The sequence below is a fragment of the Mesocricetus auratus genome, unplaced genomic scaffold (assembly GCF_017639785.1).
Source record: "Mesocricetus auratus isolate SY011 unplaced genomic scaffold, BCM_Maur_2.0 Super-Scaffold_100045, whole genome shotgun sequence".
Classification (NCBI taxonomy): Eukaryota; Metazoa; Chordata; class Mammalia; order Rodentia; family Cricetidae; genus Mesocricetus; species Mesocricetus auratus.
This window is the reverse complement of record NW_024429222.1, coordinates 6556818-6570708: the sequence shown is the minus strand read 5'-3', so window position 1 is coordinate 6570708 and position 13891 is coordinate 6556818. Positions and strand designations below refer to the sequence as shown.

Below are 13891 nucleotides of genomic sequence, written 5' to 3'. Positions count from 1 at the left end.
CAATCTTCCTCAGCAGATACTGCTAATGTCTCTCTCCTACATAGAAGACACACACTACCAGAAAAAGATGGATTCCACACAAATGCTATTTTCAGATACGCTAATAGTTGTTCAAAGTTTCTAATACTTTTGGGGAGGGGGAAATAGCCGATTGCAATTTGAAAATCAACATTGCAATGTAAAGCAGACCTGAAACAACAGAAAGTAACAGTAATCGTTGTTACTCAATGGTTTTGTGCATTACATGTCCAGGAGGTATTTAAAATGGTTTAGAAACTAGAATCAAAAATGAAGGCAACAAAACACAAAACAGTCAAGAAGGTGATCCTACTGGAAAGACATTATGTAAAAGGTAAGGAGGGGTTTGGAGAAAGGAGAGAAAGGGAGGGCACAGCAGAATCTTTCAGAGGAGGCCTTAAGAACCTGAGACTGTGAAACATCTTCACTAGGTCTTCACCCCTATTTCCAAAGACACACTCCTAAAACCATGGGCTCCTGGAAGTGCTAAGGCTCTTTTGTATCCTTGTGACTTCTATGTGGCTGGGGCTTAGGAAACAATACCCTGAAGTAGGGTGTATCAGCTTGCTAAGTACTTTGAACTAAGAGATACGGGAAGGCTTCAGAACCTCAGAACCAAGGTTTCTCTGACCTTCTGACTCCTGCAAAGAAACAAGTGAAAATCCAGAGTTCCTCTCTTATCTGGATGAGGCAGTGTAACTTGAGACTCTTTTCCCAAACAAACCGTAAACCCTAAGAACATTACTGTAGCTTCCCAACCTTTCTAAAAGAAGACCGTAACTGACTGGTTGACATAACAATCTTTTCAGGAGGGTCTGGCCCCCATACTTGGGAGGAGGAAATACACAGGTGTCTAGAAGAACATACCAGGCAGGACCCCATCAGTTTCCCATTCAGCTTTTCCACTGGATCCAGTTTCATCCAGCCCTATGTCTATCCAACTAGTCATGCTTCACCCAAGCTAAGCATAAAAATCTCCAGTTTTTCCTGAAACTTTAGGTCTTCCGTCACAAGGTTCCCGTGTGATAAAATCAGATATGCTTTTTTCTTGTTATCTGGGATCCCAGCCATGGAATTCAGACTGGGTCTCTACCCCTCATGTAATCTCTTCAAATGCTCGCACAGACATCAGTGTGTGTCCAATCTCCTTGACAAACCTAAGCCCAATCAAGTTGTCATGAATAGTAAACATCACAAGTTGTTCTGGGATCTTCTCAAGAACTGAAAACATGGTGGTTACTGGAGTCTAGCACAGCTGGAGAAGGCAAAAAGCTTTGTACCTCTTCCTGGACACCTGGCCCCTATGCATCTCATCAATTTGGCATGGCTGTATCCTTCATAATATCCTTTATAATTGTCCTAGTTTGCTTTCTGTTGCTATGATAAAATGCCACAACAAAAGCAACTTGAGGGCAGGAATATTTCAGTTTGCAGGTTACTGTCCATCATCAAGGGATGCCAACATAGGAACTAAAACTGACAGTTTGAAACAGAAGCCATGGATGAGCACTGTTGACTGTCTTGCTTTCCCTAAGGTATTCCTTACACAGCCTGGGCCCACCTAGCCAAGGGTGTCACTGCCCATAGTGACCCATGCCCTCCTACATCAATCAGCCATAAGAAAATGCCCCATAGACATGCCCACAGGCCAATCCAATGGAGGCAGTCGCTCAGTTGTGGTTCCCTCTTCTAGTGTTTCAAGTTGATATTGAGCTAACTATGGCAGGAATAATCCCCCTTCCTCTTCTGCACATACCAATCACTAAAGTCTCCCACTATCCCAGGACCACAAGGAAGCCACTAGAACAACCCTTCCCCACGTTGCTTCCTGTTTATTTTGTTTTAAATATACTTTTAACAGTATTTTTAGCCTCACTTTTTTAAAATGTGTTTTTCCCCTTCGTGCATTCATTCTGTTTTATCTTTTGTTTATTTGACATCTGGCCAATAATGAACATTATTGAGCAATCTTTTTTTTCTTAGTGTTCACTTTGTCTTTTTTTTATCCTTTGCAGGTATATAATTAGTGATACAACAAAAGAAATATGAGAAAAACTAGGCAACATGACTCCTCCTCAATTACTGAATTTGAGATCCTGAAATGGGTTAGATGCAGATGCAGATTTCAAGAGGTCACTAGTAAAAATGACCAGTGGCTCAGAGGTACCTTCAACTACTTCAATCCAAGACCTGAAGCTTACAGTCAGCAACAGAGAGGGAAGAGACAGTAAAATGGTGATAATGTCAGCAATAGGATTAATTACAGGGAAGGGTAATCTAGCAAGGAAATGGAGACAAAAAAAAAGTCAGAAATGAAAACCACATATTTAAAAACACAGTGGAAAGCATCACCAGGTCTCAAAAGAAATATAAATGGCCAATAAATATTTGTAAAACTGTTCAACACCCTTAGCCATTAGGGAAATAAAAGTGAAACTGCTCTGAGATCCCATTTCACCACAATCAGAATGGCTGCCAGGTTGTATCTAAACAAGAACCCTTACACACTCACCACTAGTAGACATGTGAACTCGTGCAGTCACTTTGGAAATCAGTATGGAAAAGTCTCATAAACGACTAAAAGTAAACCTGCCTGTTGACCCATCTATACCATTTGGGAATATACTTGAAGGCCTCTAAGAAAACATACCACAAAGGTATATGGTCATCCGTATTCACTGCCAACTATTTACATTAGCCATGAAATGGGGCCAGCACAGGAGTCCATCAACAGATGACTGGATAAAGAAAGCGGTTCATGTACACAATGGAATTTTATTTAGCCACAAAGAAAAAGGGTATCATGACACCTGCAGGAAAATGGACAGAACTGGAAATCGTTATGTTAAGTGAATTAAGCCAGACTCAAAAAGACAAATATGTTTTCTTTCAAATGCAGAACCTACGTTTAACAGTATATAAATGTGTACATATATGTAATATGCATTTGTGTAAGCATGTGTAGTTTAATCTAGATATTTCCCCATTGCTACCCACATGCTCCAATTCTTAACATGACGAAATTAACCATTCTTCATCTGAAATTAAACAGAACAAAGAAAATCGTTTCAGTGACTATTTTTTTTTCAATTTTTCAAAGTGTAGTACATAACTAGTGCCACCATTCTGAATGTATGGGAAAGAAGTTTCTGGAACCCAAGCTGAGAAAATGCACTGTACAGACAGTATCAACGCTCAGAATGAAATTTAGAATTTAGGCTAAATATGTGCAAGGGTCAAACAGTTAGTGGTAGAGGTGGTGATGACAATGCAACAGAGTTTATAAAATTTCCTTTACTATATTCCAAGAATGTTCTAGTTGATACAGGTATGTGTTTTTACACACAAGTCTCATTTAATATCCACTGCAATCATATCACCACAATTTTATAAAAGAAGAAACTCAGGCCAAAGAACTTAAGTTGCTTGCTAAAGTAACCACTCCATGGCTCTGCTTCTCAAGCTTCATGCTCTATCTCTCAACAGTGCCCTCTAGCCTGGGTACCCTCTAAACACCTCACAGAATGCCTTCTGATTAGGAGATACACTCTAAGTCCCCTCCCCAGAGCACCTAAAATCATGGATAATAAACTGCCCTCCCCACCAAGTCCCCAAGTCCCCCATCCAATCTCCACTCCGATCACCAAGGAGGTGAGGCCCTTCATGGTGGATCTCCAGTAACTGTCATTTCATCCAGGGTAGGGCCTAGGCACTCCCCCAAGAGTCCCGGGTGAGAGAGCCTCACATATTGTGGCATGGGCACTCAAAGTCTATTTGTATGCCAGGGATAAATACCACCCAAGGTCCTATAGATTACCTAGGCCTCCTCACTGACACCCACATTCAGGGGGTCTGGGTCAGTCCCATGCTTTCCACACAGCCATCAATCTGGAGTCCATGAGCTCCCCCATGTTTAGGTCAACTGTTTCTGTGGGTTAAATCAGCCCAGTCTTAACTCCTTTGCCCATCAGTTCTCTCTTTCTGACACTGGATTCTAGTTCAATTCAGTGTTTGTCTGTGAGTATCTGCCTCTGCTTTCATTAGTCGCTGGATGTTCTGTTTCCTAGACTCTCTGGCAATGGGATTGTATGCTGGCACTCCCCTGATTCATGTCTAAAATTCATAGATGAGTAAGTACATACCATGTTTCTCTTTTTGTGACTGGGTTACCTCATTCAGTATGGTTTCTTCTAGTGCCATCCATTTGCCTGCACATTTCAAGATTCCATTGTTTTTTCCCGCTGAATAGTATTCCATTGTGTAAATGTACAACGTTTTCTCTATCCACTCTTCAGTTGCAACTTTAGGGGCATCTAGGTTGCTTCCAGATTCTGGCTATGGTTTGAGATTGTGGCCTAACATGGGTACCTGAAACTACAGAAAGCTAAACCCTGGGTAAGGGAGAAGTGGGGGATGAAGGGAGAATAGGTGGAGGCAATAGAACACAGATTGCTCAGGGCAGGAGCAAGTCCACTCAACTCCAGTTAGGAAAGTACTCACAAGGTGCTATGGCTATTCTACTTGTCTGAGGGAGCCAGAAATCCTAATGTTCATGTGAAATTGTTCCGCTTCTCAACATGAAAATAACTCTAAAGCTTTCCACTCACTTGGTCCAAATAAAACACCCCTACCAACCCAAACTGCATGACCTACAACAACCACAATAAAACGCCAGACAAAACAGCATACCAACATAGTGGTGCAAGCATTTAATCCTACCACTTGAGAGTTCAAGACCAACCTGGTCTACAGAGTGAGTACCAGGACAGCCAAGACTACATAGCAAGACCCAAGAAGACAAGAGACACAGACAAAGAGGAAAAGAAGAACATATGACCATTCCACAGAACAAACACCTGTGCTCACTACAAAGTCTGACTCCTTTAAAGATGGAGAAAAGCAAAAACTAGTTTAAGTGATATTAAGAGAGAATAGAAGGCTAGGCAAGCCAGACAGCTCAGCAGGTAAAGGCAAAGGTGCTTGCCATCAGGCCTAATGACCTGAGAAATTTCAACTGTAACCATGACACTCAAACTTTATAGAAGAAACATGCATACACAATAAATCAAGATTTTTTAAAAATAAACATAAAAAGCAGAACAGATTTGGGCTGGGTGTGTAGTTGAGCAGTAGAGTACCTGCCTGGCACAATCAAGGTTCTGGGTTCCATTCCAAGTACCACCAAAAAGCAACAATAAAGGAGACCAGATTATATGAAAAGAGACATTACAATGAAAGGAACTGTCCAATCCTGAATTGGCACCTAGACCAGGGGAAGAAATGCCAAAGCAGATATTCTTAGAAAAATTAGCAAGTGTGACTAGGGACTATAAGCTAAGTAAGTATTATATACACATTAATGTCTCTAAAACTGACAACTGAAGGTGTTATATATACTAGACTAGCCCAGAGTCATCCAATCTTGGGACTACTGCCCGGTTTGAGAAACACCGGCCCAAAGTATGAATCCCTATTCTCAAAGCAAAGATTTGAAAGAACCAATGGTCTAACTTTGGCCAAATATATCTACCAAATATTACTGGACCACGCCACTGTAAGGAAAGTTCACTTTAAAAATGCATGAATACATGTATGTGCACACTGATACATCAGCACAAAGTGAATAAATGCTTTTCCGGAAAGCCAGATACTTAGTCCAGTCTTCGTATTCTCCCTTCAGATTTGGAAAGTACATAAAGTCTACAGTACAAGAAGCTGCAAGGGAAAAAATATAATCTAAGTTATTACAAAGAGAAAAGGTGAATCAAAGGTAATTACTACAGAATGACAGCATTCAATTTAAAAAGCAAACAAGAAACTTTGTGACTACAGGAGAAATATTTCAGGGTAACACACTGGCACAGAACTATAATCCCAGCTAATTAGGAAGCCGAGGCAACAAATATACTTACAGAATGTAAAGAACTCATAAAACGTAATAAACCAACAACAACAATAAAACTGGGTAAAAAATTCAAGCACACTTCACATGGGGCTGGGAAAATGACTTGGTGTTTAACTATGGGAATTCATATTCTGAGAAGATGGTAAGTGCTAAGTAGGAGTGGGGGTCTGCCTGCAGTCCCAGACCTAATAAGGCATGGACCCCAGAGGAAGGATCCCCAGAGGAAGCTAGCTAGCCAGACTAGTTCTCCCTTCAACTGAGAGATCTAGCCTCAGTAAAATGGTTGAGACTGACAGAGGAAGACTCCCCACACATGAGCCTCTACACACATGCATTCACACACATGCCTGAAAACACATCCATACACACTTACCACACACACACACACACATACACAGAGAGAGAGAGAAAAAAACATACACACATGTTCATTAAGTGTACAAGAAGATAGTCAATATTATTTGTCATCAGGGAACTACAAATCAAGACCACAATGAAATACTCTTCCTGCTTACCATGACGGCTACAAAGAAAAGACCAACAGTAACAAGCAATGACAAGGACTTAAAGAAATTCTAACCCTTAAAATCTCTGGTAAGAAATGTTGGGTAGAGCAGCCTGTATGGAAAACAGCATTTGCAAACTGTTACACGTTGCCTTACAATGTGACTAACAGTTCTTCTAGGCCTCTACCCATGGGCCACATAAAATCCTGTCCACACAGAAAGTAGGGTGCGACTGTTCATGGTATCATTTTTCATGACAGCCAAAAAGTAGTATGGTAGTTTGGATAGGAATTGCCCCCATAGACTCGTGTGTTTGAATGTTTTGGTCCATAGGGAGCGGCACTATTAGGAAGTGTGGCCTTGCTGGAGTAGGTGTGGCCTTGTTGGAGAAAGTGCGTCACTGTGGAGGTTGGCTTTGAGGTCTCATATGCTCAAGCTAAGCCCAGTGTGACACTAAGTCTCCTCCTACCTTCAGATCAAGATATAGAACTCTCAGCTCCTTCTCCAGCACGATGTCTGCCTGCATGCCACCATGCTTATGCTTCATGCCATGACGATAATACTAAACCTCTGAAACTGTAAGCCGGCCCCAGTTAAATGTTATGAGTTACCATGGTGATGGCATCTCTTCACAGTAATAATACCTTAAGCAAGACACAAGCTACAGTAACCAGGGAAGAGGCAAACTAAACTGAGGACTTGCCTCCATCAGACTGGCCAGTTCGCATGTTAACTGAGTAATGATTGACAAGAGAGGGTCCAGGTCACTGTGGGTGGTGCCACCCATAGGCAGTATCAGAAAGGAAGGTGCACAAGTCATGGGAGGAAGCCAGTAAGTAAGCAGTGTTTCTCCATGGCCTCTGCTTCAGTTCTTGCCCTGGCTGTCCTCAATGATGAATTATTACAAAATAGTATAAGATGAAATAAACCTTTAACTCCCCAAGTTGCTTTCGGGCATGGTACTTTTATCATAGCAACAGAAAGCAAACTAGAACAGCAAATAAATAGAATGTGATATGTGCAGCTGTAGGAATACCATCTACTGGGTAACGAGAAGTACTGATAAGTACTGCAGGTATGAACATGTATGTTGGGTTGAAAGCAGCCAAACACAAAGGTCACACATCATGTGATCTAGTTATAGGAGAACATTCTGGGACTAGAGACAGTTCAGTCAGTAACATGCTCCAATAGAAACAAAAGGACCTGAGTTTGGATCTCCAGGACCCAAGTAAAAAGTCAGGTGCAGTACATGCCTGTCATCCCAGCACAGAAAGGGTGAGGACAGGGAGATTCCCAAGGGCTGCTGGCCAGCAAATCTAGCCCAGTTCATGAGCTCCAGGTTCAAGGACAGACCCTGCCTCAAAAATAAGGTAGAGAGTAGTTGAAGAAGAAACTCAATATACAGCTTTGGTCTTCAAACACACACACACACACACACACACACACACACACACACACACACACACACAAATGCATTACCCAACATAGACAGAAACAGAGATACATGATTGTTCACAGCCTTTTTCTCAACAGTCCCGAAACTGTAACAATCCAAATGCCCAGCAACAGGTGAATAAATAAACAAAATGTGGCATCAAACAAGGCACTGTTACTCAGCAACAGAAAAGGAACAACTTGATAATATGTGCATTGACATGTATAGGCCTCAAAAATTATAATGAATAAAAACAACAGACACCAGGATGCATAGTGTGTGCTTCCGCTTATATAAGAAATTCTAGAAAATAAAGGTTCAACAATAGTGACTGATCACAGTGATTGCCTAGGGGTAAAAAAATAAACTGGCTGTACAGAAAGTTTTTAAAGGGATCATGATGTTCTGTGGTTCTATGGAACATTTCGCATGGATGTACTGTCAAAACTCATCAAACTATACACAACAAATTACAAGATACTCTATATGAGTTATACCTCAATTCAGTTGAACAGGATGAAGAACAATCATTCCTGATCATTTGGACATTGTCTATTTAAGATTTAAAAACACCTTCCTGTGCTTCATTTCAGCCAATAATTCAAGGGAGCAGGTTAATTTTTTTTTAAGTCAAAGAAATGTTTCAACAGCAAACAGGCCAGCAACTTGCTCTTCACATCAGTGTGTCTCACCAACAGAAATGAAAACAGAGCTAGGAGACCATAATCATAGGACCTGATTCTGATCCCCTAATCCCGCCTCCGCCAGCCTCCATTTCCACGTCGGTAAAATACATACTTCAGGTCATTGCAGAGCGTATTCAAAATTTTAAATCCTTAGGTTTACCGCCTGAGACAAAACTCTATGAAAGCAAGAACTGGACCTGTTTTATTTCCCACTGATCCTCACTGTCAATGCTTACTGACTCTAGAATAAGCACCAAATTGCATGTCCAAAGGCCTTAGACCCAATGAACTGCAGACAAGAGGGACTTTTGACAAGGCCAAAATGACTGACAGGCAGGTCTGTTGTGTCCACTGAGGCTGCAGAAACACAGTGAACCCAAATCAGGTGGGATCTTTGAGGCCATTGGGAAGTTCTGTATTTATCACAAGGGGCAGAGGCCCTTAAGAGACCTAAACAGGTGGTTGCCAATGGGGCATGACTAGAGTTAAATTTGGGGTGGGGGAAGAAAAAAAAAACACTCTCTAATAGAGTGTGGGAAGAATCACGTAATTGGGAAGAAGGATAAAGAGGCTGTTGTAGGAAGCCACTTAAGAGACCATGATAGATTCGCCCAAGGGAATAGAAATGCAAGAATGGGCTGAATGCTGATACATTAGGACAAATCGATAGGTCACAACTTTGGAGACAGGGAAAAGGAAAACATTGGGCTTCCATTCCTCATCTGCAGAACAGACTGTTTATACTCTACCTATGTAATATTATGTCTTGCCATATGATGCAGTAATATGAACTATTATGCATTTAATGCAAGTGACTCTGACACAATAATTTTTTGTAAATAGTAAGTCACTGTTATTGCTGTTACTACTGTCATCCCATGGAATGTCCTGTCAGAAGCTGAACAGCAAAGACAGAGATTAGGAATGTACTAGCCACAGATGCTAGGTCAAGTATTTTGAGCTGTGCGGACCATGCAGCCTACTTCACCTGAGACAATGATCCAAATACATACGTGACACCGAATAGATACTTTTATCTCAGCTGCACTCAGGCCTTGGAGACCGCTACCGGCTGAGAAAGCACAGGTAAAATGATCACAACCAACTGGTAAACTGAGGCACGAGAGTGGCTACAAATAAAACCGAGGAAGAGGTACAGAAGCAGGACACGGACATTGGTGTGTAGCTTTTCATTTCTGTCCATGTACTAGATCTTCAGCACGGACGTGCGCGCGCACACACACACACCACGTCTGCAGGTCTCTTGCAAACAAGGCCCTGTCATCCCTTGGCTTAACGCCGAGCATCCGCTCACCATCCCAGCTGGCCTGTGGCTTCCCTGCCCCAAGCCCTGGACTAGCGCAGAGTTCCAGATGCCTGGAGCCCCACATACCTTGGCTTCACGCTCTCGTTCCTCCGCAGTCTGGGCGCGCTTCATGCTGCCACTAAAGCCTTCTTCGCCACCGTGGGCCGCGTCCACCCTCGTCCTGGACCCCGCCTCCTGGGTGTAGTCCTCTCAGCCGCTCTCTCCCGCCTAGCTCCATTCTCTCTAAGAGCCCCAAGAACTACGCTTCCCAGGATGCTTCGCGAGACTCCCGAGAACTCCTTGGGCTTCGGAGCCGAATTTCTCAAGTCAGCCAGCTGAGCTAGCTTAGTCCGCTACGCGACCAGCCGGCGGCCGGGAGTCCAGGGAGAACTACATTTCCCAGTGGTAACGGGATGCACCATGTTTTCCCGTGCTCCTCTGGGCCTGCGGCAGCCCGCGCTCTGGGCGCTATAGCAACGGTAGCTAGCTGAGAGCGAACGCGGAGGTGAGTACCCTGTGCGGTGGGGGCCGATGCAGGCTGGCCAGCCCTCCCTCCGCCTCACAGCTGAGGGCCTGGGGTCCTCCCCGAGGCCTGGGGAAGGCCTGGGATTCTTGCGTGAAAAGCAGTCCATCGCGACACACCTCCACACACAGGCCTGCATCAGTTCGCCCTGACCGCCTGCCAAACCAGAAGCCTAGATGATAAGAATTGGCAACCCTGTCTAAATCCTGCAATTCGAGGGTCACAGTCACAGTTAGTTCCGTTTCCCAGGATTTGGGATTGGATTTAGTACCTAAGTCTCCCAAGGGACTTGTTTCTGGTGGTGGTGGTGATGGTGGTTGTCGATTTTTAAAAATAGGGTCTCCATATGTACCCCAGGTTGGCCTTGAACTAGCTTTTTAGTCCATGCTGGCCTCGAATTCAGTAACAGGTCTTGCCTCAAGTTCCCACCACCCCAGTCAGTTCCTACTGGCCTATCTTTATTACTGTTTTTCATCTGAATACTCCCATAGTCTGTTAAAGCCATTAGAGGCAAAGACGTTGTTTAAACTCTGTGCCTGGCATTCATTCATTCATTCAACAAATATGAACATTGATGCCCACCATGTGACATCGGATAGCAGAAGGGGGACTATTTGGGGAAATAAGGGAACCAGTGAGAGGATGCTAGAGAGATGGGGGAAAGTACAAGAACAAATAGTAAAGCAAAGAAAAAAAAAAGTGGTATAAATGTGAAAGTATAATGTGCTAAATCAACATTGAATTATAAGACAATGAATTTGACTGAACAACTCTGAAATAATAAGAGAGACTATTGCTGTAAGTAATAAGCCATAGCCCTGTGTGATGGTACTCTCATGAAAACTCCAGAGTTTACACAAGGCATGGCGGCACTTCAATCCTGGCACTCTGCAGGCAGAGGCAGATGGATCTCTGGGTTCCAGGCCGGCCAGGTTTACATAGAGAGACCACTGTCTTTTAAAGGAATAGAGAATTTGAGGTCAGTTGCTTGGTGTTCTTCGGGAATTTGAGGTCAGCCTGGACAGCATAGGTTTCCTTTGGAAAAGAAAAGCTAGAAACTGAGAAGAAGACTAACAGAGAATAGTAAGGGAAATTTTAGGTGACAGTTGGGCTGAGCCCTGACAGATGAGGAGACAGGTAATGCAAGAGCCTTTGGTGTGAGACTGAGAAGGTGGAGAACAACGTAAGCGGGGCATAGAGCAAGGAGTGGGGTTTGCCGTGGGGTTGGGGAGGCCATGCAGCATGATGGGAGATTTCTTAGCCTCCACACTATTCATGTTCTAGGCCCGAAAATACACCATTATACATTGATCATATATCATTGCTGGCATCCACCCACTGCATGCCAGTAACACATCACCAAACAACTAATTCCTGGGTAGATGAGCTTGAGCAGTGGAGTGAGTTTGTGTTAGCTTCTGCTTGTCTATCAGGAACCATTTGAGTAGCCATTGCATGTGCATACTGTGAGCACAATGAGCATTCAAGTGTGTGTTAGCATCATCTTCTGTCGTCATCCTCTGAGATATAAGTCCCTAGCAGTGTGGTTCTCAGCCTGCTACAAGTTCTAGGCCAAGTTCTGGACCCTCTCTCTAGGAGATACTCTCCATGCAGATATAGATAAAATTATCGTAAGCCAAGTCTCAACTTTCAGACACTGAAATTCAAGAGCTCCCTTTACCCATTCAAATGGCTCTTTAGTGAATGTTGCTCACTGAGTGTGCCACACTCAGTACCAGCTTCTGAGACAGAACTGAACAAGATGAATAAGCTCTCTACTTCCTTGGTCTTCACATTCTACAACCAACATTCTAGAACTTGGAAGTCTCTTCCTCACAAGGCTCTTCACTAACAGTTTGCATCTAACTTTCTAGGATGGTCAAAGTGGAAATGGAGAATACCTATTTATTTACTATACACACTGTATATTCATATCCACATACAAAAGTAAGTTATTGTGGTGTGGGTGTGTTTCTGTAAAGAAAAGAAACTAAGTTCTAGAGCAAGCAAGACAAACCAGTGTGCTGGGGTAACTCATCCCTGAAACCTGAAGGAACAAAGGAAGCGTTCATCAAATGTGAAATGCATCATAAACACATGGGGCCTCTTTCACAGAGCTTGGAACGGGCTATTCATATGCACACGATGCAGACAGTTTGCATTCCTAGACATCCCTGGCACATTTGCTAAATGCCCTGAGTGTGTAATCTCATTTGCTTTTAGAGTAACTATGATATAGGTATAATTTGTCCTATTTTTAAAATTAGGTAAATTTAATGACCAACTAGTAGATGATAAAAACAAACTATTTGCCTCGAGTTCATGACCTGAGTTTGTTTTTTGTTCATTTTCCCCAGAATTCATGCAGTGTTTAAGGGAAGTAGTCGGGGTAGGAAGTATTTCTTAACTTTGGAAAGGTTTCTTTTTGTTTCAGATAGATGGCTACAAAAAGGAGGAATGCTAATCTTACCTCATTTCCTAAGAAAACTGTAGGAAGTCCTCTGCAGAAAGAAGACAGTCTTCATGATTGGATGCAGTGGTCCTTCTAGAATAGGAGCTTTCATCTTGCTCAGGCAGCACATGTGGGCAATAACATGTCCATTAACGTTCTAGTTTCTTATTCGCTTTATTTGGCTCATTCCATTGCATCGTTGATGCAATAACTTAGAAAGCGTTTGTTTGAATTTTCTTTTCTCCACAGATAGGCCATGTCTGGTCCAAGTGATGAGACGGCAGGAGACCTGCCTGTGAAAGATACAGGTCTAAACCTCTTTGGAGCTGGGGGGTTGCAAGGTATGGCCACCTGTTATTTATTACAGTTATGAACTTTGTCCAGTAATTTCTGTACTTTTAATTTAAAGTATTTCTGATAGTCATACAAACCCAGCCACTTAAGTAACTATATAGCTCTTGATTGGACTAAACAAGATGGAGTGTTTAAAACACATATGGTATTTTACTGCATGCATCAATTATCAACAGCTCATAGCAAATGCAAGATCCCCCTCTGTTCTGATAAAGAGTTGTTATAAATCATCTTTTTAAAATTCCACGCATCAGTAGAAACTGCATAGAGTATCAGGCCTCCAAACTGAATTGCCTGGTTTAAATCACATTCACCATTAAAACACTTCTTTATGTTTAAATTTTATATGAGAGGAAATACCATATTTTAAAAATTTTGCCTTTCAAGTAGAGTATCTCAAAATGGCCTGTTTATGCAAGTGATAGTGAGTTTTCAATCACATTAATATACATTAAAGGCTTTCTTTATCCTTTTATCATCCAGTTGTTCCTGTAGAGCTGAAGAGTACTTTCAACTGAGAGAGCAAAGCACTACTTTAAAGAACAGCATAGACTGGAGAGCCAGGTTCATGTTTGTGGACAATGCCAGTCAAATCCCTTGTGCCACTGACTTTGCTTGAGGAGGCTGAAGGTTCAAAATGTATCTTAAGGACTCTCCATATGACTTTTGATTATAACAATGTCAGTGGCAAGATTTAGCTACC

General features: G+C 42.5%; 2 protein-coding genes across 6 annotated transcripts in view; one reads left to right on the top strand and one right to left on the bottom strand.

Moving 5' to 3' along the window:
* The window catches only part of Fto (FTO alpha-ketoglutarate dependent dioxygenase), a 349466-nt gene extending 339275 nt beyond the window's left edge, over window positions 1-10191 (bottom strand). The window contains exon 1 of one of the 2 annotated variants that reach the window (XM_040735285.1): window positions 9947-10191. In XM_040735285.1, the coding sequence (XP_040591219.1) occupies window positions 9947-9991 (45 nt within the window). In that variant the 5' untranslated portion in view covers window positions 9992-10191. The remainder of the gene's footprint in view (window positions 1-9946) is intronic. The other variant, XM_005079155.4, reaches the window with a different exon arrangement.
* A 56-nt stretch (window positions 10192-10247) lies between these two features.
* Window positions 10248-13891, top strand: part of Rpgrip1l (RPGRIP1 like) — a 92875-nt gene continuing 89231 nt past the window's right edge. For all 4 annotated transcript variants that reach the window (XM_040735284.1, XM_040735282.1, XM_040735283.1 and 1 more), the window contains exons 1-2: window positions 10248-10364; window positions 13084-13175. In XM_040735284.1, the coding sequence (XP_040591218.1) occupies window positions 13091-13175 (85 nt within the window). In that variant the 5' untranslated portion in view covers window positions 10248-10364; window positions 13084-13090. The remainder of the gene's footprint in view (window positions 10365-13083; window positions 13176-13891) is intronic.